The following is a 23,453-nucleotide window of genomic DNA, read 5'->3' as shown; positions in this document are numbered from 1 at the left end:
GTTATGCTCAATCCCGCTCCCCGGAATAGCTTCCCCGGACTATTACCGAAAATGGAATGGAGCCGGGGTTCGCGTTCGAGCACATGAGCACGAGCCACTCGGAATCTCGCGACTGGTAAAAGAAAAATAAAAATACAATACTTGTCTAAGATGCCCTCCACGGAATATGATGGGGTGAGCTCTGGAATCTTTGCTGCCGCTGTTGAGAGCTGACCGCTTACTTATATCAATTTTCGGTGATTTTTTGGCTCTATTTGGGATCCTTTCTGCTCATTCTATACGAAGGATTGTTTGGGTCTCCTCTTTCTCTGCAGTATCCACTTACAGTTACGTCCACGTTCACTATGCCGGTCTCTTCTCCATATCCCTCGATCAGGATCCCTAATGTGGACCTCTGGACATTTCTCTTCGAACGAGGAGACAGACAGTTCCCGAATGACAAGGGTATGCTCTCATTAGTTGCTGTCCACGCCCACGCCAACCATGATTGTAGATATTGACTGATTAATAGTTATCTACAACGACGCCCAAACCCGCAGACGTTATAACTATCAAGACTTGGAAGATGGAACAAAGGCATTTGGCAGGGGCCTGATGGCTGTCTACGACTGGCGCAAGGGAGATGTGCTCGCCTTATACACCCCCAACAGTATTGATACCCCGATCATCATGTGGGGTACTCATTGGGCCGGCGGTGTGATATCTCCGGCGAACCCAGCGTATACGGTCCGGGAGCTCGCCTCTCAGTTGAAGAGTTCCGGCGCGAAAGCTCTGGTCACCCAACTTCCATATCTAAAAAATGCCAAAGCAGCCGCCAAGCAGGCGGGGATCCCTGAGTCGCATATCATCATTATCGGTGACCAACACGATCCAGAAAGCAAAGTCAAGCATTTCACCTCTCTTTTTAACATCTCCGGCACAACTCAGTTCCACAAGGCCAAGGTCAACCCGGAAAAAGACCTGGCTTTCCTCGTCTACTCATCAGGAACCACGGGTATGCCTAAGGGAGTCATGTTGTCGCATAGAAATATTGTCGCCAACGTCTTACAGCTAGACGTGGGAGAAGGTGGCAAAAAGACTTGGAATGGTGGCCCTGATGGCAAGGGGGACAGAATTCTGGCTTTCCTCCCCTTTTTCCATATCTACGGTAAGCGCTTTCCTGGGTGATCTAGTAGATGACTGGGGGTGATTCTAATGTGATTCCCTATCCGTTTGGGATGCTAATAGCCTCTATAGGTTTGACTTGCCTCATCCACCAAGCTCTGTATCAAGGATACGAACTTTATGTCATGGAGCGATTCGATCTTGAGAAATGGTGCTCTTATGTGCAGAACTACCGGATCACATTTTGCTACGTCGTGCCTCCTGTTCTCCTGCTGTTGAGCAAAGCCCCAGTGGTCGAAAAGTACGATCTCTCTAGCCTGCGCATGATGAACTCAGGAGCTTCTCCTCTGACGACCGAGCTCGTGGAGGCAGTGTATGCCCGTATCAATGTAGGGGTTAAACAAGGCTACGGCCTGAGTGAGACCAGCCCTACGACCCACACCCAGACATGGGAGGAGTGGCGTACGAGTATCGGATCCGTGGGCAAGATGATGCCGAACATGGAGGCTAAGTATATGACTTTACCCGAAGACGGCTCAGACGCTCACGAGGTGCCTACCGGAGAGGTTGGTGAGCTCTACCTACGTGGTCCTAATATTTTCATTGGGTACCATCAGAATCCAACAGCAACAGCCGAAGCTCTCTCCTCCGATGGTTGGTTCCGTACGGGCGACGTGGGCTACCAGGACAAGAACATGAACTTTTATATCACAGACCGTGTCAAGGAGCTTATCAAATACAAGGGCTTCCAGGTCGCACCTGCAGAGCTCGAGGGTATTCTTACCGACCATGAAGCCGTCAATGATGTCGCCGTCGTCGGATTCGAGAGTAAGTCTCAAGGAACCGAGGTTCCTGTGGCCTTCATTGTGCGGTGTGCCAAGAGCCAGGCATCCGGCGTCAGTTCTGAGCAGGAGGCTATCAATATTCTGAAGTGGTTTGACGGCAAGGTTGCACCCTACAAGAAGCTGCGTGGCGGCGTGCGCTTTGTCGATCAGATCCCCAAGAGTGCTACCGGCAAAATCTTGCGCAGGGCTTTGAAGACTCAGCTGAAGGAAGAGGCAGCTGCTCCTGCAGCCAAGTTGTAAAGCCTTCCAGGCTCAGGGTTTCATGTTTCTATGGTTTCGTGTGTTTTCTATGGGCTGCGTGTATATATGTGTTAGATATCCCCATCATTAAAATGGCCTAACCTAAGTGAATAGACCTGCTCTGAACTGGGGTTCCTCTTTGCAAGACAGTTTCGCTGTAGGAAATAATTTACAGGTAGGAGATTTGATCTAGTATTTCCATATCATTTTATTAGACAGACAGGGACCTATTTGGCTTGAGGGGAGTTGGTTAAATATGATGCTATTCGTATCTGCTAGTATACGCTCTGGCGAATTAGGATCAGGCGGAACCAACCCAAACAGGATGAATTGATTGATTGATTGAGAAGAATACAAAATTTGCTATGGGCGAGGACACGTTGAGTTGTCCTCGCTAACAAAGACGGGATTCGGGGTTGGAATGGCCGAATTCCTCAAGCATCAACACTAACGCTGTAAACTACATACAAGAGTGGACACATGGCAAACCAATCAGCTGCCGGCGTAAATAACCGGTCCATCTTCCTCGACAGATTTGTAACCACCGAGTCACTGGTAATCTCATGGGTATTTCAACCCCCATGAAGTTTAATAGTTTAGGACATCAGAATCAACACTCTTTTCATCCTATCTCTACATTTTCCTCCCTTTTTGATTCCGTTGCTCTCATTGGATGGTAAATCCTTGGTAATTCGTAGCTGATACAGGCCATTCCTGACAACTAGAAAGTATCAATTGAGCATATGTACACATGGTTTCCAGAGTTTCATAAATCCTGCGCAATTCCAATAGCAGATGGGTGATTTTCACGCGTGGGATTATAAACTGAGAGGACACAAAAAAGCGAGCCACGAAGCATTCAAGATCCGAGAATGTGGCGCTGGTGCAACGCAACTCGGAGCTTCTTGCCCCAGACGAGGAATCCGATGCTTGAAAGCTGGAAAGCAACCTGGATGGCACCCATCGAGAGGAACACCACCAAGGGGCCGCAGTTCGTGAGCCAGGTGTTGATGAACCAGTTCCAGATCCAGGTCACGACCGATCGCAAGAACGTGACGCTGACCATCACTTCTGCTGTGGATTGGGGGTAGCAGTCCAGAGGATAGGACATACCAATGTTCGCTCCGATCTGGTTGCTGACGGTGATGATGCCAAATCCAACGATGGGGCCCATGTACTGGGTTTCGTAATGCAAGCAGAGCGCGCACACGATGGATCCCACCACAGTAACGCCGGCAGCCACCAGGAGAGAAAACAGCCGCATCTCGGGCTCGCGGACGCCCCCGTTGCGTTGAGTCGCGCGGATCACGATCTTATCAACGACATAGCTACAGAAGAAGGTCGCACACAGCGAGCCAACAAAGGGAGAGAGGAAGACAAGGCCCTGGTCAATGGAGTTGAAAAAGTACGGACTGTCAGGTAAAAACGCAAGTTAGCCACCGGGACCCTTTGGGGCAGAGCTTTCATACGCCGGAGGGAAGGACTTACGCTTCACCGAAAATCTGCGCTGCCGTGGCCGCCAACGTCGTCAGACTGATGAACGACATGCCGTACACCAGACTCGCCCAGATGATGATCGGATTCAGACACAGAATAAAGGGTTTGAGGAAGATTGCACGAAGGTCCACGGTAGGATTGCCTCCGGGCCAAATGGTTAATTCCCGGGTCCAAGACCGCTTTTCCACCGTCTGGACCTGGCCCACCGTGTCCAAATCGCCGGGCTCCGCGGGCGCGACCTTGGGCCGTTCGCCGTAATACATGGTCTCCGGCATGGTGAAGAACATGGTGATCAGGTTGACACCTAAGCAACATGCGAGGATCCAAAACGACCATGCGGGCCCGATACTATAGATGATAAACGAGGACAGCATGGGGCCGATCTGAGCGGCAACGAGAACCGACAGGCCATAGAAGGCAATCATGGCGCCCTGATGGTGGACAAAGTAGATGTCTCGGATAGTGGTCGGTGCGATGGAGTAGATGGGTGACTGGCCCAGGCCCATGATGATTCGGGCCACCAGAAAGGAGGTGTAGGTAGTTCGGGTCGCGAAGCCCTGCCAGATCAGACACGCACACATCACCACGGCGGTGATGAGATACGTCGGCCGGCGACCGAATTTGGCCAAGAAAGGCCTGCCGGAATCAGTTTCCCTCTCTCACGGACTCCATCTGGGAGGACTCACATCCAGTAGAAACAGCCCACACCCGTGCAGATGAGATTGGCCGCCACAGCAATGTTGATCTTCTGAAAGGACGCGTCGTATACTTCGGTGAGCTGGATGATACCTGCGGGGGTCATATCAGAGAAGGGATCCCAGCCGGGTCGCAAGAGGCATATCATACCAGCTGCAATAATGGGGCCGGTGACACCGCCCAGGAAACTGTAGAGACAGGCATTGCCGAAGACGATGGCCTTCTTCAGCCGGGACCACGTCAGGGGATCATTTGGATCCACTCGCGACGGCTGCGGGACCAGCAAGATCCGGTGCCCCTTCTTCTCGACATGCTGCAGATACGCATACAGATGACCAGCGGCGCCGTCGGAATCGAACAGGATTTCCGTGCCCGGCACGGTCTCAATCTGCTCGATGTGCTTCATGTCGTGCAACTCATCCTGGTTGTCTTCTGACTTCATGGCTGCGCCGAAGAAGAAACGTAGTATGGCAAGGCTTGAGAACAGCGGCGGCAAATTCCAATGGAAGTGCTGAAAATAACAGCTTCCCCAGACTTCCCCAGACTTCCCCAGACTTCCCCGGACATGGGTTTTTTATATGCACCTGGGCCCCAGATGCGTCCCGGGCCCTGACCCACCCTGGAGCTGCGCGCGCCAATGAGCGCGAACCCCGGAAGGCTGCGCTCGAGTCGTGGGGAGCCGTGGAACAGCTCCGCAAATCGGCACAGCGGGGGCGTGCTCCGGGGAAGCGTCCCAAAAGGGGAGTCTAGAGTATGCCCAGTCACCTATGATAAATGAATCCGCTTGCTCGGTACACCACGAGACGGTACGCAAGCCAACAAACACAAGACGAGAACAAAATAATGACTGTGGAAATTGAATCGTTCGAGACTCCCGTCCTCATCATTGGCGGCGGCCCTGTCGGGCTCACCACCGCTCTTCTCCTCGCCCGGTATGGCATTCCCAGCACGGTTGTGGAGCGATATCCCGGACGCTTGGGCCAGCCCAAGGCGCATGCGGTGAATCCACGCTCCCTGGAGATCCTAAGACAGGCTGGGCTGGACACCGTTCAACTCCGTCGGGTCGCTTCGCGCCCGGTTGATGCCGACTTGGTTCGCTTCGGCCTGTCCCCCCTGGGACTCGAGCTGGGCACACTTCCGTTTGAGCGTCAGGGGGAGGAGAATAAGGCCATCACCCCCGAGCCCTTGTTCAACATCCCCCAGCCCGAGCTGGAGGAATGGCTAATGGATGTCATCTCCAAGGAAAGCCTAGTCACCCTCAAGCGCGGCTTCCAGTGGGAGTCCTGCACCGGCCCGCAAGACGCCGCCGCCCAGGTGATGTCCAAGGTCATTGAGAGGGAAACCATGCGCCGTCTCCAGATCACGAGCAAATATCTGTTGGCCTGTGATGGCGCCCGCTCCGGCGCACGAGAGAAGCTGGAGATTCCCTTCTCCGTGATCCCGGACGGTCCCACCAAGGAGTCTCATCACGTCACAATTCACTTCGAGGCTGACCTGTCGCATCTGAAGTCGGGCATCATCTGGTATGTCTTTGGGGCTAAGCAACAAGGTGCCTTCCTCGCCTACGACCGATCAAACAGCTGGGTGTATGTGACCAACTGGGATGGAAACCCGGATTCAAAGGCGAAATTCACCGACGAGTATTGTGCAAAATTGATCAACGAGGCCATGGGCCAAGAGTTCCCGTTCAAAGTCCTCTCTACTACGCTGTGGACCACTCATCCCCGGATCGCGGACTTTTATCGGTCTAAGAAACAGCCCCAGGCATTCCTCTTAGGCGATGCGGCTCACGCGTTCCCACCCACCGGTGGTCTCGGTGTGAACACGGGCATTGCAGATGCCCAGAACCTGGCCTGGAAGATCAATGCAGTGGAGAAGGGATGGTCCAATCTGGATTTCCTCGACACTTATAACAACGAACGACGACCAGTGGCCATGGCCAATGCCCGCCAGAGCGCTAAGAATCAGCGAACAGTGTACAAGTTTTTCTCAGCGAGACCCGAAATTGTCACCGATGAAGAGCTAGAACGAAACACTGAGTGGAGAAACCAATTTGCAATCGACATTGCCAATGATGCAGAACATTTTGATTCGATCAATCTGCAACTCGGTTATGTCTACGGCGGCAAGGCGTGGGATGACGTGCCTTGTAATGAGTTCACCCCGAGATGTGTTCCCGGTATCCGGTTGCCCCACGCTTGGGTGTCCCAGAAGGCCCTGACTAGATCCTCGTTAGACCTTGTTGATGGCCTAGGGTTTACAGTGCTAGGTTCTGCGGACTGCTTGCCTTCCTGTAGCTCCGGCTTTGTTGACAGCAAGACTGGTGTTGAGGTGAAGATTCAGCGACTTGCCGAGGACTTCTCATGTGACAACAAGGCCTGGCTCGACATGACCGGCCTCGCGAGCCAGGGTAAGGGATTGCTGATTAGACCCGATCAGCACGTTCTTGGCGAGGTGCAGTCGCCGCAAGATGTCCAAGATCTGCTATCATCCTTCTTGTTGCGCGATTAAGCCCGGGAAACTCCAAATCTTATGGGATGTGAACTTCTCCTTTGTTTTGCACCTGGTTCCAATTTAGATGCTTATAGAAATGGAATTTGCTTTAATAGTCTGTAAAAGTTTCGCGCTGGTGGGACATATAGACTTGGTGATTGAGGTGCTAGTCCTCAATATCATTCACAGCTTTTCCTGTTCCGGTGTACGACTTTTGCGTCCGACTATCTTTCTAGGTTCTCTAAAAATAGGTTCTCCTAGGGGCATTGTGCAACTGAGGTATGGATTTTCTATAGCTGATTACCCCGATCTGGCTAGTAATGACCCGGAGAGGGTAATGCACCTTGGACAACGGATAACAAACGACTTTTGCGCCTGTCATAACGCCTCAGCAATCTCAAACATTTACCCTGTTAGTCATACAATTAAACGAATCCGTTGCAGTTTCTGCAATCTGTAGCATTTGCAAAAAGATTTCCTGGCCTTGCCCAACCTGGGCTGCAAAGTATGTGGAAGTCAAGTGGTGTATCCCCGCTCGGAGATATTCGACGTCTGCCTTAGCAGAAAGGCGTCTTGGCTCTTTCAAAATATGCATGAAAATGGTGGATGTTGCAGCCAGGAAAAATGCCGACGGGACACCCAATATGCGAAGTCCCCTGGTATCAGAGACTTCCGACCCACTATTCGATGTCCTGATCAGGGATCGAGCTGATGCGACACAAATAGCCTCACTTGATCGGAGCCGGGGGTACCCGTCGGCAAGGAATATCTCATCTCTTCTGTGAGTAAGCAAAGTTGACGTCCAGTGCAAGGTCCGTAGGACGTTGAAGAACTGCACGTGTAACCAAGCAACGTGATGCTGCAGTTGGACAGGGGCCAGGTTCTCCTGCTCGGGTCGAAATTCTAGAGGAATTGAGTCGCGCCAGGCAATGAGCTTCAAGTCCAACTCTGCAAGGCGGTACAAGCACTCATTCGGAGTTTTCTCGCGGCCGATGATATCTGCGACTTCGTTCACAATACATGCCAGTTTGACATACCAGGCATAGATCATGGGGCCTGGCACCAAGTCACTGTCATCAAAACATTCTTCAGGCGTAAGAGGCTCAATTTTTGTGTCTGTTTTGTCTGGCGATGTCCCAGTCGGCCGACCCTCGCATAATGATAAAAAGGCGTCAAGGCTATAGGCGGTCCACCATAACCTTGCACGGAGCCTAACAAGTTCGTCACTCAGCTGCAGATCGCCGGGTGTATGTCGGTGCAGACCTATAGACTCTGCTGCGCGTAGCGCGGTACCACACGTCGACCATGCAATTCCCAACTTGCCTTGCTGCGTGAAGTACAATGTGTGAAGAAGAATTACCTGCACCGACCCTGTGTACGGGTAGGCCAACACATAGTCCATCATTGACCAAGCCCGTAGGTGCAGGGCAGAAATTTTGGCCTGCATCTCTTCCGTGGGGCCGCTGGGATGCATTATTGCTCCAATTGCGGTCATGAGACAAACGCAAAGGAATTGGATAGGATCTGGTGGGCTGGAAGAGCCTTCATACCAGCGAATCCATGACGTCCTTAGTTCTGCACTGACGATCGGATACCGCAGGTAAACGTTTTTGAAAAACAAGTCGACTCCATACTCCACAAGAGAACGATCCGGAAGATCTTGAGGATCTATTCTTGGCGCAACGCATTTGTTGGCTTCATCCATGTAGGTAATACCGTGGATAAGATACTGGAGAAGTCTATGCTCTCCAAACTCGGGGGAGTGATTCCTAGCATAAACTAGGCATGACGACAAAGTCGCGCCAATAGAATTCAAGCCTTGGTACCGACTCTCGCAGGAATCCTTCTTCAAAAAGAGTCCTGGGAGTAGGGACGGAAAGTCTCCAGAAGGTAGTCCGTCCTTCAAGAAATGTATGCCTGCAACTTTGGGCTGTCTTGTGCTTGGCGTTATCGGACGAGTCGTCATGTGAGCTTCTTCACTCGCGCATCGAGTCAGCAGTCGCTCATTTGGATGCAAAGTAGGGTTGAATTGTGGAAAGTTGGCCGGAATACCGGGTATACTCGGTGAATCAGTAAAATCAAAAACATCGGGCATATAAAGATTAGGGTCCCAGGGATCGGAAGATGACAGAAGCCCTTGTAACCTTGGGCTTTGGTCTGGGCCAGGTGGAAACAAGTCGTCTGCTGTCTCCACATCATGGTCATGTCGTACGTGCTGCACCCCGATGTTATCTTCTACCGATACAACCGTTGGTGTCTGTCGCGATCTCAATGACTCCGGTAAATCCCCCGTTCCCCCGAGGCTGCTTTCCAGTTCTTGATCCCGAACTTGTCGAGACTCTCGGGAAGCAAGTGACTGAGTTCGTTTGGATTTTTGTACCCTGGTAGGAGCGGCTGACGAAGAGTCGGTGCAGGTTGAGTGGTAGAGTAAACAGCTCATGCACGGTCGTTGACCATCACTGCACTTAATCTAGTAGAGAATCATATTGTCAGCGCTGATGAAGCTGAATCTAGGAGGGAGGGGGGTGGAACGGGGACTCACTCGCTTTTTTCTACAGGAATCACACGCTCGGGTGACGCGCTTAGGCTGCAAAGGATATACGGCCAAGTCCAGCTGCTGCAACCCATTGGACTGCTGTTGTGCCCGGCCACTCGTCATGTTCTAAACTACGTTCACCCGTTGAAGGCTGGCGTTCCGGGCAGGGGCACCTTGAGAGAGATCTATCGCCGAAGTGAGGTAGTGAGGAGGAAAGGTGCGGGGGGCGGCGCTATTCCTTTAACCTCGGCAGAATGAGAATCTACATCCGTTAGCAACGAATAGACGCGGGTACTGAGACCCAAATAAGAAGTCAACGGATCTAGGCGACAGATATATCGCCGGAAAATTTAATGCAAAGGATGACGGTATTATCAGAGTAATTGCGGGCCCCGGAGCTCAATAGCCAGCGAACTTGCATATGTAGTTCCAAGATTGTGATGGCCTGGGACATTACGGGAAGGACTTCCATTAATCTGCCCTAGACTGCGGCCGGCATCAAGTCCACACTGCCTCGCTGTTACTGTCTGTCCTAGGAAGTTTGAAATCCCTTTTAGACCGCCTTGCCCACCTCTTAACTTCGATACCCTGCCAACACAGGACAGGCAAAATTAATATATGAATAGGGGTCAAATTTAACATTAAAATAAACAATGATCACTACTACCAAGGCAAAACCCCCTATTTCGCGATGTCCACTACGTACATTGTCAGCCTATCATATCATGACAGCCTATCAGGTACTTAGAACCGTTTTGACCCCTAGTGTATTTATGGAGAGGACTAGCAAGTTAGAGAGCGCCTAAAGCTAGAGGTAGGGGCTAATCTTAGCTAGTTTCTTACCCATCGAGGGATACGGGAGAGACGTACCCCCTTCTAGAGTTACTATAGCGCTTTTTACTTTCTGCGTATCATTCGCTATATAGCTAACCTTAGTTCTATCTTTGCATCTCCTTTTCTTCTTCGTAGACGACCTATCTAGCCCTGTATAGTCTCGCCGGCCTCGTTTATCTAATATTAACAAGAATCGGTATGACCCACGCTTTTCATTCGCCGCTACATCCGGGATCGGGCTTTGTCGGGGTGTAAGTACTAGCGGTGGATCTGTAAGTCCTACCTGCAGCCTTTGATCATGAACCTCAATGCGCCAGTATACATGATGACTCGACCCTATTGACCTCGACTACTCGGTCGTTTGGTCATGCGTCCTCCCGTTTACACCTGCATAGATTGCTCTGCAGGTTTGATGGTTCTTTCCAGGACCGGCGCTTTGTTCTTTGTCTTGTAGACCTATTTAGGTCTTTCTCTTCTTCTCTCTCTTCTTCTTCTTTCTCTTCTTCTTCTTTCTCTTCTTCTTCTTTCTCTTCTTCTTTTTCTTCTTCTTCTCTAGATCCATCTTCATCATAGTCTAGATAGAGACATTGATTCAGATTCCCCTTCCTTTCTGCTTCCTCTGCGCAGGTGTCGATGACACCATCAATACAATTTTTCCGAAGCCGCGATTCGAGAGCTCACCAAAATTCGAAATAGCAAGGATATGCTGTTTGATGGGCTCATCGTTGCAGTCACCAGCCCCACAAACCACTAACAGTTCATGGATCTTCCCTGCGGTCAAAGATTGAAGGATTTCTTCCATGTTTGTCTTGGCCAGTGGAAGTCAGGGGAAGAGAAATTTGGGGAAGGGGTTTAGGGGAGTTCGGCGGCACTCGAGAATCGGCCCGTTCCTTTGGTCTCTATTATTAATTTCAGCCTTAGGAGGCTGTGTATGATCGCCTGTCGCCTATCGGCCTGGGTAAATGTTTCGCTGATCCTTTTAGGCTAGACACTTGTACAGCCAACAGCAAATGAGTCAATAATGGCCCCAGCGGTGAGTCTCCAAAAGGCCCCCAACCCGCCCCTGATGCACTAATGTGGTTTGGGGGCCAATTGAAGCTGTTGGGGGCCATACTCTGAGGTCAAACCGCCGACAGTTGAGCTTCAAGCAAGCATCATCATATCATTTCCAGGACAAGAGCTTGTTGATATTAAGTTTCATTCAAGTTGATCGTTGCTTGGTCACTTTTGAGATTCGATTGCCTCTTGTCAGTGCTCTACTCCGAGCTTAAAGCCATGTCCCTGCACAAGACAGTTCGCGCAAGAACCTCCAGGAATTGTGGGAATTGCCGGGCTGTCAAGAGACGCGTGTGTCTTCCCGGTTTCTTTTCCTTTGCATGTTCCCGAGTCTACAACATTCATACTAACCCTGTCCTATCTCGCAGTGCGATCAGCAGCGTCCCCATTGCGGACAGTGCGTTCGCATGCGTGAAACATGCCCCGGGTACCGCGATGAGTGGGATCTGGTCTTCCGCGACCAGACAGACCAAACCATCAAACGTACTAAGGAGAAAAGGGCTATGAGCGCGATCACAGCTAGGGCTAATGATGTGCCGCCCCCAGCCCGTGAGCTGAGCCCTAATCCTGACGAGATTGGCATCAATTATTTTCTCCGCAATTTTGTCCTTGGCAGCCAGTCTTCTTCCCGTGGATATTTGAACTATATTCCATCTGTCTATGTGAACGACGGAGAGCATCCAACGCTAGTGGCTAGCTTAGCAGCCGTGGGCCTTGTGGCGTTGGCTAATTCAACTCAACAGCCTGAGCTGGTTAACCATGCGCGCGCCAAATACTTGGAGGCGATACGCAATGTTAACACAGCGCTCGCATCACCTTCCGAGTCTATCAAAGACAGCACGTTGATGTCGGTGATTTCGTTGGGTATGTTTGAGCAAGTCTCCGGTTTTGAAACCTGGGTTCGACACGTCGAAGGTGCTGCAGCGCTATTGGTTGCCCGGGGTAAGAGTCAATTCTCTAGCCCGGTTACAATTCGCATGTTCAGTCAAGTACGCGCCGATCTGGTGATTGCCAGTCTCCATGGCACTAAGCCAATTCCCAGAGATATGCTTGAATTGCAGGAAGAAGCAGCTAAGCATACTGATACTTCTAGTGCGTTCTGGCAAATAGGGATCTTAGGCACCCGGTGTGCCAATCTGCTTTTCGCCCTTAGATCAAGTATGGGGGGAGGCCGTTCTGCTGAATTTCTGGAAGAAGCCACATCGATTGAGCGTGACTTTGAGCATACAGTTGAGAACCTTGCCATAGAAGAACCTTACACAACGACTCAGGAACCTAGTGGAGATCCAAGCATCATTTTCAAAGGCCGAGTTGACCGCTATAGAGACATCTGGGCGATCAGGGTCTGGAACAACGCACGAAACTTGCACATGATCCTCTGCGAGATGATATGTTACCTCTTGAACGACCTTCTCGGTCAAGATCTTGCATTGACCCTCCACAGCGGTATGAACAATAGACTCCAGGAGACGCTACAAACATTATCCAAGCTAGGAAACGACTTTCTCGCAACCATTCCCCAGGCTATGGAGTTGTCATCTTCGCCATCTGATCCTCGCCCGTCCCTCGATCTCTCCTTCCGCGGCAACATCTCGGGTGGTTATATGCTGACTTGGAGTCTCTACATGGTAGGGAAGTGCGCAGTCACGACCAAGGAGACCCGGAAGTGGATCATCCAGCGTCTTCAGAGCATTGGTAGCAACGCGGGTACCTCGGTCGCGCTGCAGCTGGTCAAGGATATCATCAAAATAGACCAATTGGCTGGTTAATTACCGTCATCTGGTGGGCATTGCTCCAGAGCGGATCGACTTGCGTATTTCATAGATGGATCTCTCAACTAGATGAGAGCTCTTCTCATTGCCAGAGCTGGAACTCGGCTTGAGCGCTTGAAGCGTATGAATGGATTTTTGATATCTTATCTTTCAAATTTTTGTTGGCAGTATGTAGCTGAAACGGATCGAATTACTTTTCTGTGGAAACAGTGTTCTATTTTCATCTTGCCGGGGTCTCGTAGGGGCGATAGCAACCACACCAGTCATACGTCATGTTAGGTTTATGCCCGATGGTTAGCTAATGCTTCGTACCACAGTGCCAAGCAGTCCGTATATGCATTGTTTAAACCCCAAAAGGGGCCCGTGGCAAACACTTATCATCTCATACATCTCAAGCGATGGACGAGATTGCGGATACGCTATGCTTAAAGCAGAATATGAGGAGTCTCAGCGGTGGCGATATCTTAGTTCAAATATCATAAACCTCCTTTAAGAAATTAGGGGAAACTTACTTAGAACAATAATAAGCTCATCCGGACATCTCCTTAAGCCATCGCTCTTGGACCCTGAGGAAAGAGGATGACATCATTCTACTAAGCCTCACACGATTATTGGCTTAAGCGGCGTATCCCGCTCAATCGGGTAAACGCGATCGCGTGTCGCCATTTAGCATATTCAATCCACATTCTCACTCGTTGATGGGAGATATGATTGGATCTGTTCTCTTCCATCTGCAAGCCACGGCTCGGCTTCTGTGGCAGGGCTGAATTAACTTCGGGATGTTAACTCGCCAAGGCTCTTCGGCCCCCACTGATTTAACGTTTAGGCTGGTGAGATCAGCGTCCAGCTTATCCTCTGCAGTTATCAGAGCGGTGCGTAGGACCGAATCTGGTTAGTTTCTTGGCATCGTAATAGAGCTGTGCTTCAAGATGATGGCAACTGCAATTGCTATATAATGCTGCTTCATTGTCCTCGGGATAGACTTAACATTATCATCATCATCATCATCTTCTACTGTTACTACTTCTCAACCTTTAAGTCCATCAATATCTCAAAGCACAAAATGGATCAAACATATGCAACCTCCCTCCCTCACGAGGCAACTTCTCAATCCCGCACCTTGGCGGTAGACTTTACATGGCGAAAGCTCAAGACCCTCATAACGGACACCAACGAATCAAACCCGACGCCATTATATACCGTCGATTGCAACATCATCACAAACAACTTGACCTTCAAGACGCCTCAGAATGACCAAATCATCGGAACCGGCTCTGCCCATGCCATCAGCATTAGTCCAGACTACCAGCTCCACGGTGTCAAGGGAACACTCAAAGCCCAGAAACGACTCCGCACGGTCTACACCCACGTGTCTACCACCTTCTCTACTACGGGCGCTCCAGCCAAGATGACATGGACGAGTAAGAGTGGTTTCAAGACTTGGGACTTTATCTGTGTCGACGAACAGCAACAGCCCGTGGCTAGGTTCTCCGCCAACATGTGGGCTTTGAAGAAGGTTGGAAAGATTGAGTTGCTCGGGCCCAAAGCTCTCGATGACGCTGCCCGTGATGAGATTGTGGTTGTTGGGTTCACATTGTATTACTGCTGGATCCTTCGTGTGAACAATCCTTTCAATCTTCTGGGTTCCGCATTCCTTTCCAAGGAGAAGCCAGAAAAGGTGGACAAGCTCGAGGGTTTCGAGAAGGTCACACCTCTGCCAGTTGAACAGAGACAGGCGAATGTGATTAACTAGGGTGTTATTGTCTTATTGTTGGGATATAGAGGTTTCATTTTCTGTGACGTATTTTCAAGCTGGTTTCATCCGATACCAAACTGTTCCTTAGTATTCAAATGGCCCTTCGAGGATTCTCATCTATTTCCCAATTCAATGTAGATTTGACCTGTATATCTTCGCACTTGCTAATTATAATACTAACTAGAATCTTACCGCTGTCTATTAGTATTATCGAATTAGTGTGGATTATGTTCTCTAATTAGTTGGGCATACATTGTTATATTTCTGCCTGAGGCCCGCGAATCTGATGTTACATAATCATCTCATCCAAATTACGGAACCGAGCAAAACTCAACTCGGCCGGTCTCCACTCCACACAGGCTCATGTAGCCATAAAACACCTCGCTGTTCAACCAGCCCTGCCGGGCTAGCTCAATCGGTAGAGCGTGAGACTCTTAATCTCAAGGTTGCGGGTTCGACCCCCGCGTTCGGCTATTCCTACAAATAACCTGAGATCATTTCTTTTTTGGAGTTTTTTATTTCTTCATTCTGGGTGGGAGAGTATGGGAGTCGAACTGAGGTGAGTGGTTGGGACAGAAATTGGCATACGGAGAAGGTGTGGTGTCAATTGATTTTTTTGTACTTGGGTTTAATCAATTGACACTTGATTTGAGCAATAAATAAATTTTAGGTGATTGATTGGAAAGGTTGTCAAGTGCCTACATGAGTAGAAAGAGTTTCAAGATATATATGGGACATGGGTGGTGTGAACGTCACTCATCCTTGCTCTGCCGGGCAAGTATCCTTTTACTTTGGAGGTAAGTCACTAGCAAAGGGGACAGATGATGAATGTGAAACTAGCCGGAATATGGATTGCCTTTCTCTAATCACCTCATCGTAGGAAGAGTCAATAGAACTTTTCACCTAAAAAGTTCTATGTACATTCCGTCCTCCGAGTATATTGTCGTCGAGACCGTGCATCAAGGCAGGTCCTCTAAGTGATACCATGAGAGGTTAAATTTTGTTTCATCAAAGAGTCAACTCGTGTTTGATAGTTCATTATACAATATGAACAGCATGCTTTTGTGCGGTAGATTGTCTGTGCCTAAATACACCTGAGCGGAATTGTCCAAGTTTGCCCGAGCCCTGTTTCGAAAAAAAAAGAGCGCCTTGAATATACATGAAAAGGAAAGGAGGAAATGTCCAGGGAAATTGTAAAGTAAGGACAGTCGTGATGAGTTCGTGATACCTCCCAGCCCCGGGAGGTACTGGATATCGCCAATAAAATGGCATATCAGAAGCCCAAGGCCGAGAGTCGGGGTCCAGCCCCACATATTGATTTAAAGTGCCTCATTTTTTAGTAGCACTGACCCCCTCTCCTCAATTTCGACCTCTATTAAGCTGAGGCAGAGGTTGTGGAAATTGCAGCTCCATCGCTTGTCTTCGCCGTCGACCGCCTCGCATCATCTGCAAGACGTTGGCGCCCACTTGCGCAAGGAATATTACCAAGAAGGCGCCAATAACGAGTTTTTGCGGGATATATGTCTCTGATGATTGCGTTGTAGGTGTATTCGTCTGTTCGTTTTGGTTTCTGTCCAAAGATAGAGGTTGGGCACCACCGAATGATACTGAAATCGAAAGGGAGAACGGCGTAAACGATGTCAAAATATTGGGTGTGATAGCGGTCAAAAGCGCCGAGAACGGCCTGAAAACAAACGGTATCATGCAAAGAATGAGGAGGGGGACGGCTAGTCATAAGACGGAATTGAGTGATGAATGGGTAGACCTAGATAAAGCGAGGTTAGCTGTGCACATCACAAATAGCTCGCGAGGAATCCGTACCAATCTCGAGATTCCAGCTCCCGTGCCCACCGTGCGGAGAGCTTCAATCGCTCCCTGACGCTCACCGTCGAGAGAATGGGATACTTTTCTTCCTCGGCGATGGGCAAGATACTGGCAAACCACCACGGGAATCGGGCTGCATCCGTCGGGACTGGCCCGTAGGCTAGCATCACTCGTGGATGAAGCCACGGCGCGCCAGATTGTCGCTGGTTTCGAATAAAGTCGCGCGAGAGGTCGAGCAGTTCTTGAGTAGACATGGAATCCAACGCAGGCTCGGTTGTGATTGGGTCTGTTGGATCTGGGATCACGGAAGCTGCTGTTTCCATCGCTTCCAGCCTCTCTTCCTCTGCTAGAGAGATGTCATCAACACGCTCTGTTTTTGCAACGTGATAGCCGTCCAATTCCCCGGCCTCGAGGACCTTGAATCGCGATACACCCGTGGCAATCACGAGACTGCGGCCGTCTGGTAACAATTCATAGCGCTCGACCATGAGGAGGGTACCGTATTGCATAAATGTCGTACTGCCTAGTCCATCTCCCTGCTCTCGGCCCCGTCTGTTATACATGACCATGCCGAACTTGCCGTTTCCGCTCTCCACGACACGCCGAATCATCAGCCGATACCGAGGTTCGAAAATGTGCAGGAAAGTCGGCATGGTTGGGAATGACAGAGTGCATACAAAGAGGGGTAGATCTTTCTCATGATCACCTCCCGCCTCATCCTCTGCATCAGCTTCGCGCCGAGCCGCAACCTGATCAGCGAAGAAGTGGTCGATGATCTGCGTGATGGTGCGATTCAAGGGTTCCGCCTGAACAGCAGCCGGCATGCCTACCTTTCGCCGGCAGACAGGACACAGATCGGTGTGATCTAGAACCCGCGCCACGCACTTTCGACAAAAGGTATGGCCGCAGGGAGTCGTCAGGGGGTCCAGTATAAGGGAGTAACAAACTTGGCAATCTACTTCGGCACGGAGCCTGTCTGTGAGCTTCTCAAAGCGGATTTGATCATCTTGCTGATGGATACGCTCCTCTGCGCTCTCCGTCGAGCATTCATAGACGACCTCCGTCGCGTTACAGGGAAGTCGGCCTTCCCAGGCGAGGAGATATAGACCCCATAGCCACCCACGTTGACTCAGATGAGCACTCTGAGCCTCCACCGAGTTTATTTCCTTCTGGTGGACTTTCCAGCGAACAACCCGACCGTTGTCATCAGGATCCCCCGGCTCTTCGGCATCCGGCATGGGAAATGCTAATTCCTCTTGAAAAAGTCCCAGCACATTACACAATACGACATCCACACCGCAATCTCCAACACAATGCTCACCAACACAATTGCTAGTTCCCGCCCAGTAGCATGTAAATCCCTCCTCTCTGCCTTCCGCTACTGGGTATGTAATGCCCGTGCGGGGACGAACTGCCGGTAGACACGATCGACAAATCGCGTTGCCGCAAGGGAGTCGGAGCGGAGTGTGCAGAGGGCGGGAACAGTGCTGGCATTGAATCAAGCGTACGACGAGATAGGGAGAATCGAGGATACGAGGGAGATGCTCTTCGGAGCTCGACACGTCCGAGCTGGCGGCAGAAGTCAGATCGGGACCGGCGTCGGCCGCCTGCGGGGTTGGTGAGGACGGCGCATCTACATTCTCCATGGCTCCGGGTCCACAGGAATGAACTATCAGGCGGGAGATACAGTTGTTTGAAGTCTTTGACGCATTCGGGGCGGTAGTTGAAAGAGAGTGGAGGGCGATGTCGGGATGCGAGTCATTAGAAGGTTGGGGATCGGCGATCAGAGCGGGTCAACTTTAGATAATCTGGGCCGTGGGAGGAACCTTAGCTTTGTGAGGAGGCCACACGTGGAAATAGACCGAGGTTCACTGATCCCAAAGGCTAAAGATACAATGGATGAAAACTTCCCTGACATCCTTTCCTCGATCTTGTTAATTGAGTTGCCAACTCCAGTGTAGCCAATCTCCGAGGAAGAAAACCTTGTGCACTACAGAAATCCTGGATGTAGTCAACCGGACCTATAAGGTAGCCAGATTTCAAAGACCAAGAATCCTCAATCCACTCGATGAATATGCGGTTCTTCCGGCGCTAATTGCACAGGCATTTGAGCCAAACGATAGGCGAATCAGTCGAAAGCTTACAATGTAGTTTGTAGAATATGCATTTGATATCATTTCGTGTCTCATTCCAAAGGCCAAACCGCCGCCATGCCAGATACAGATGCACACAAGCAAGTTAAAAAAGAATAAAGAACGCCATATCGCGCAACAACTAACTGATCACCATGCCAAATCGTGTGATCAGAGATTGGAATTGCTAAAATCCTCGAATCGCGGGTGCGCAAGGATTCAAAGATGACAAAATCGTGCTATGAGAGGGTAGCCGAGGAAAAAGGGGCACATGTCCGTGCAGGATAGGAGCATCGTAAAGTCAGGAGGGTAAGAAAAATGGAAAATTGGTCTATCCAGTAGATCCGATGAAGGTCTATGTGGATGAGACGGAATCTGAGTCGGACTCGGAGTCTTCTTCGAGGACAATTCGCCTCATCACGCTCTTGTCGAAAAGATCTATAGCAAAGCGTCGGGCTGGTAACCGGTAATGATGACTCTCGAGGATGCAAAGAGCTTTGCGGAAGAGGTGGACTTGATGGAATTTTTCGGGTTGCTTGGATTTTAGGCTGTAGGAGGTTTGTATTAGATTGCGTGCTTAAAAAAAGAGTCATTCCGGGGGAGTAGCATACCTGTGCAAGTCTGTCGCTGATCGCTTGGACAGAACTGTGTTTCCCATGTCGACGATGAGTTTAAGGATCTTTTGATTGATAGGGTCGTCGTCTCTCGTGGCTTCCTTGATTTTAGCCTGCGGGGTACGTCGCGAATTTGATTTGTAGCCCGGGAAAGAGATCTGATGAAGTTAGCTTCTGAACCATTCAACACGAGACAACGATCTTACCAAGAAAAGCTGACGGAAGTCTGTCGGGAGACAGAAACCCAGTGACTCGCCATTTTGATCAATGGCCGAGTCCCAGCCTAGGTCTCGCAGCACCCTTAAACCGTGCTTGCTCCGAGAGATGAGACCCAGAACGAAGAAAGCAGTTCCTCGCATAGTCAAGACACCCGCTCGTTGAGCAATCGCCACGATACACTGCACAATTTCTGGCTCTAAAAATGGCGCTCCAAGCTCCATTGACCCGACATTACCCACGGCCCAAAGACATCCCTTGACTTTGAGTAGCACTTCGGTATCTTCTTCCTCCAAGCGGAAGTCGCGGATCGTCCAGGCGAATTCATTGAAATGCCCCGATTGCTCTAGCAATTTGCATCCCTCGGCTGTGCGCGCAAGTTCGCGGTAGAAGTGGGGAGGGACAACGCCGACGTCTTGCAGGTCAACCAAGTCCTCCGGCACGAAGCTGTTACGCCGTGGCTGGTCGACATAGGCACGGGACAGAGCAGCTTCCACGAGGCCAACATAGGAGTCGTTCCGACCGAGGAACCAGTCATCCATCTCTTGAGTGATGTAGTCGAGTCCGTCCAGATAGTGGTAGCCGACGGATGTCGACAGGAAGCGCAGGAGAAGCGGGGCACCAATCTCACCAAGATGGTCGAGCGATGGCCGACACTTGACTACAAACTCAAGATAGTCACGCTGGTTGCACGCCTCTTCCAGAATCTTCACGGCGATTTGACAAACCGTCACATCTGGATCGTACAACTGGGTCACGAGAAGCTTCACGACCCATTCTGCGTTGCCGATAGCCATTTGAGGTGACAAGGTGACGTCCCCGACAGCATATTTTCGGAGGAGCTTGGTAGCAAAGATTCGAATGTCTTTTGAGCCACTAGTCAAGGCCTTGGAAAGCATGACTCGGAGGTGACTTGCACGACCATAGTCCATATTCCCCAGCAAGGTTTGGATCAAATCGTTCCGATCTTGTAGCTCAATGATATGATAGAACATGTTGAGCATGTGCCACCTCTCCATCATGAGCAAGCCACTTGCATCTGCGCTTAGCGTCCCCAGAATCGCAAAGTAGCCACCGCTCAGCGTATTGACCATTTGCTCTCGCGAAAATAGGGGCGACGTAGAAGTCAGGCCACTCATGCGGTCCAACTGGGCCAAGCACTCTGCAACCTGCCGCAAGAACTTGTTCTCGGCCAGGTATTTGATACCCTCAGCAGACATGACGAGAGTCCGCATTAAGGCGCAGCCTGTCCGGACATATCGTTGGTTCGGTTTCGTGTTTGGAACCATGGCGAATCTGTATTTGAAGGGCCGGTAAAAACCAATGAGGCGCTTCATGAACTTGGAGCCTTTAATCGCTTCATCCATTCGTTTGGGATTTGTGAGAGGACCCTCGACAAGGCGATGGATGAGGTCCCACTTCCATTTCATATAGTTGACAGAATTCAACACATGCGTCTCCAAGATGGCATTTCGGAACGTTTGCTCGTCCATGGATGGGCTGAGTTTGTCCTTGGCTTGTTCACCGGGTAGCAAAGAGACTGACAGATCTGGATCCAAGTTATATCGGCCCGCTCCACCAGAATACCCGCCGGAGCGAGCTAAAGTTCGGTTGATGCTTTCGATCTGGAAAATGGTTGAGGTGGAAACATCATGATTCTCCGTGTCGAATTGAATGGCAGGAGGAAGAAGGTGGGCGAGAACCTGCAGGTTTGCACTAATGGTTGTCGGTAAAGAATGATGAGCCATTTTGAGGACTTCTGTAAGAAGCAGAGTGGCTTTGCGCCGAAGAGCAGCATCAGTCTCGTCTTCAATCAGTTCTGAGAGCGCCTGGGGTAAACCAGCAGCGATCAAAGCCGCCAAAATTAGAGTCGAAAAGTGTGCCGTTAGGTCGAACTTGTTCGTTCCACTATCATGATATGCTCGGGCGCTTTTGAAGTCTGTATCAGACCGCAAATTTGAAACTCGGCCATAAGTCGTGAGCCTTCTACCCGCGAGGAAAGATGATGACCATGATGGTGGCTTAATTCGCAAGGCATCGAACAACAGCTCCAGAATCAGATCTCGAGCTTGGGTATCCGGATAATGAAGCGATTCTAGGAGAGAATGTAGTGGCTTGGCTTCATGTCTGGCAAGAATCACCAGGCCAGGCCAGGTCTTTAGCATTGCAGAGATCGCACGCGCGGCGGACTTCAGTCGTCCACTGCGCAATGTGTCGGCTAGGGAATCTGTGAAAGGAGCCAGAACGGCTTCTAGCTCAGAACCTTGTAGGTACTTTCGGCTCCATGGGGTATCGAGGACATGTAAGAAGCTCGAAATCAAACTCTCTGAAGCGCCGAAGGTGCCTTCAGCGAGAGCATCATGCAGAGCAGCGAATCCACCCGCCGAGGCAACAAGCTCGGGATCTTTGACCAGTATCTCTGCCAAAGTCATAATCGATATGTTCCGCAGGCGGTCTTCATGATGTTCAGCAATGGAAACGATTGTGCGCACAATAGCGCGAGATATTTCCTTTACGCCATCCTTGACATCGAGGAAAGCTCTCACAAACTTCAGGGCTTGCTCGCGCTCAATGCTTGCCTTGCTTTCCTTGACAAGAGACAGGATCACAAGTTCATCGGTGTGAAGCGCTCGAATTGTTTGGAGCGACCTGCGGTCCGCAATGGCGTAACGGGTCAACCGATACCCGGCTGCGACTTCCTCCTTGCTGTCACTGAGTAGCATTACCTGTACACGCAACCCAAAGACGGGCCACGCCAGATCATACTTGAGGGTAGGATGACGTTTGAACAGCTCGACCAAGTTGTTGGCTCGCTCGACATAAAAGTCAGGGGACATGCCCTCGATCTCGAGGGCCTGAAGTGTTTCCGAAAGGACATAAGTCGGCGACTCCATATCTCCATCTTCTTCTTCCTGCTGGCCATCTTCCAAAGACTCCGGTCCGATATTTATGGGGTTTCGGGACGGCGAGCGCATGGGACTAGTTCGGAATAGACTCGACAGCCGGTTTCGCGGGGGTGTCGTGGAGGGCGCCTGCGCACGAAGCAGCTCTTCTTCCAGCTCTTGGTGAAGCTCAGCCAGCTTGCGGTTGGATGAGCTCAATTCCGACTCTACCTTCAGTCGTTGTTCCTTGGTCTGCTTGGGTGGTTTTGCCAACAGAGCCTCGAGCATGTTCTCCGTTCCAGTCTTGATCTTCATCTCCTTCGCAATTTTGTCTCGAATAACGGCCTGGCGCTCTTCGGTCGTGGGTAAATCGTCTTCGCCAATTGATTTACTCGCTCGTCGCGTGTATGTGCCGTCGGGTCGTGGTGTGACACTCCGGGAGGTCATGCTCTTGAGCTCCGCACTGAAGCTCCCCGGTCCGCCAAAGGACGGCGCCAGCGAAGAGGCTCCTCTCGTACCAGTAGTAGCACTTCCCCCGGAGCCTGATCGCCCATTTCGTCCGATCTTCGAGAGTCCATCATTCCAACTCCCGTCCCCCGAAGCGCCGTCCTGACTGAATGAGGAGCGAGCATCACCAAACGCGCGGTGCTGGGTGGACGCGGAGAACGCTGAGTTGTGTCCGGAAGCCATAAAGCTCCATTTAGCCGTCGAGGCTATCTATCACCTGTCGCAAATGTCCGCACGGTCGAGAGGCCGCATTGGGGTTGAGAGGGGAAGGAGGTCGTCGTGGAGCAAGGGCTCGTTTCGAGTTGTATGGGGAGAGCGTAAGGGAGGAGACGTGGAGGGGAGGGCTCCGCAGTGTCACGGGTCGAGGTTCTGATGATCAGAGAACGACAACAGCTGCCATCACAACTGGCCCGCAGTCAACAAAGAGAGAGAAACATGAGACAGTGCAG

At 50.8% G+C, this 23,453-nt stretch overlaps 8 protein-coding genes across 8 annotated transcripts; 4 read left to right on the top strand and 4 right to left on the bottom strand.

Moving 5' to 3' along the window:
* Window positions 1–344: 344 nt before the first annotated feature.
* N7496_008321 (acyl--CoA ligase) lies at window positions 345–2,189 on the top strand (the record flags this gene model as incomplete). The annotated part of the gene is made up of 3 exons (XM_056701240.1): window positions 345–444; window positions 512–1,147; window positions 1,237–2,189. 3 exons carry the CDS (start codon window positions 345–347, stop codon window positions 2,187–2,189), a joined length of 1,689 nt encoding a protein of 562 aa, XP_056553303.1.
* An 859-nt stretch (window positions 2,190–3,048) lies between these two features.
* Window positions 3,049–4,824, bottom strand: N7496_008320 (MFS general substrate transporter; the record flags this gene model as incomplete). The annotated part of the gene is made up of 3 exons (XM_056701239.1): window positions 3,049–3,601; window positions 3,678–4,322; window positions 4,373–4,824. 3 exons carry the CDS (start codon window positions 4,822–4,824, stop codon window positions 3,049–3,051), a joined length of 1,650 nt encoding a protein of 549 aa, XP_056553302.1.
* A 401-nt stretch (window positions 4,825–5,225) lies between these two features.
* On the top strand, window positions 5,226–6,893 carry N7496_008319 (FAD-binding monooxygenase; the record flags this gene model as incomplete). Its single annotated transcript, XM_056701238.1, has 1 exon — window positions 5,226–6,893. The coding sequence occupies one exon, from the start codon at window positions 5,226–5,228 to the stop codon at window positions 6,891–6,893; it is 1,668 nt and encodes a 555-aa protein (XP_056553301.1).
* Window positions 6,894–7,272: 379 nt separating this feature from the next.
* N7496_008318 (fungal specific transcription factor domain-containing protein) lies at window positions 7,273–8,970 on the bottom strand (the record flags this gene model as incomplete). The annotated part of the gene is made up of 1 exon (XM_056701237.1): window positions 7,273–8,970. The coding sequence occupies one exon, from the start codon at window positions 8,968–8,970 to the stop codon at window positions 7,273–7,275; it is 1,698 nt and encodes a 565-aa protein (XP_056553300.1).
* Window positions 8,971–11,520: 2,550 nt separating this feature from the next.
* Window positions 11,521–13,070, top strand: N7496_008317 (Zn(II)2Cys6 transcription factor; the record flags this gene model as incomplete). Its single annotated transcript, XM_056701236.1, has 2 exons — window positions 11,521–11,592; window positions 11,670–13,070. The coding sequence occupies 2 exons, from the start codon at window positions 11,521–11,523 to the stop codon at window positions 13,068–13,070; spliced, it is 1,473 nt and encodes a 490-aa protein (XP_056553299.1).
* A 1,066-nt stretch (window positions 13,071–14,136) lies between these two features.
* On the top strand, window positions 14,137–14,826 carry N7496_008316 (uncharacterized protein; the record flags this gene model as incomplete). Its single annotated transcript, XM_056701235.1, has 1 exon — window positions 14,137–14,826. The coding sequence occupies one exon, from the start codon at window positions 14,137–14,139 to the stop codon at window positions 14,824–14,826; it is 690 nt and encodes a 229-aa protein (XP_056553298.1).
* A 1,796-nt stretch (window positions 14,827–16,622) lies between these two features.
* On the bottom strand, window positions 16,623–18,299 carry N7496_008315 (uncharacterized protein; the record flags this gene model as incomplete). The annotated part of the gene is made up of 1 exon (XM_056701234.1): window positions 16,623–18,299. The coding sequence occupies one exon, from the start codon at window positions 18,297–18,299 to the stop codon at window positions 16,623–16,625; it is 1,677 nt and encodes a 558-aa protein (XP_056553297.1).
* Window positions 18,300–19,140: 841 nt separating this feature from the next.
* Window positions 19,141–23,187, bottom strand: N7496_008314 (putative cytosolic regulator Pianissimo; the record flags this gene model as incomplete). Its single annotated transcript, XM_056701233.1, has 3 exons — window positions 19,141–19,333; window positions 19,397–19,557; window positions 19,606–23,187. 3 exons carry the CDS (start codon window positions 23,185–23,187, stop codon window positions 19,141–19,143), a joined length of 3,936 nt encoding a protein of 1,311 aa, XP_056553296.1.
* Window positions 23,188–23,453: the final 266 nt, after the last annotated feature.

Source organism: Penicillium cataractarum (assembly GCF_028827025.1).
Source record: "Penicillium cataractarum strain IBT 29864 chromosome Unknown utg000007l, whole genome shotgun sequence".
Classification (NCBI taxonomy): domain Eukaryota; kingdom Fungi; phylum Ascomycota; class Eurotiomycetes; order Eurotiales; family Aspergillaceae; genus Penicillium; species Penicillium cataractarum.
Note: the sequence above shows the minus strand (reverse complement) of the source record. Positions and strands in the feature narration are given on the sequence as shown.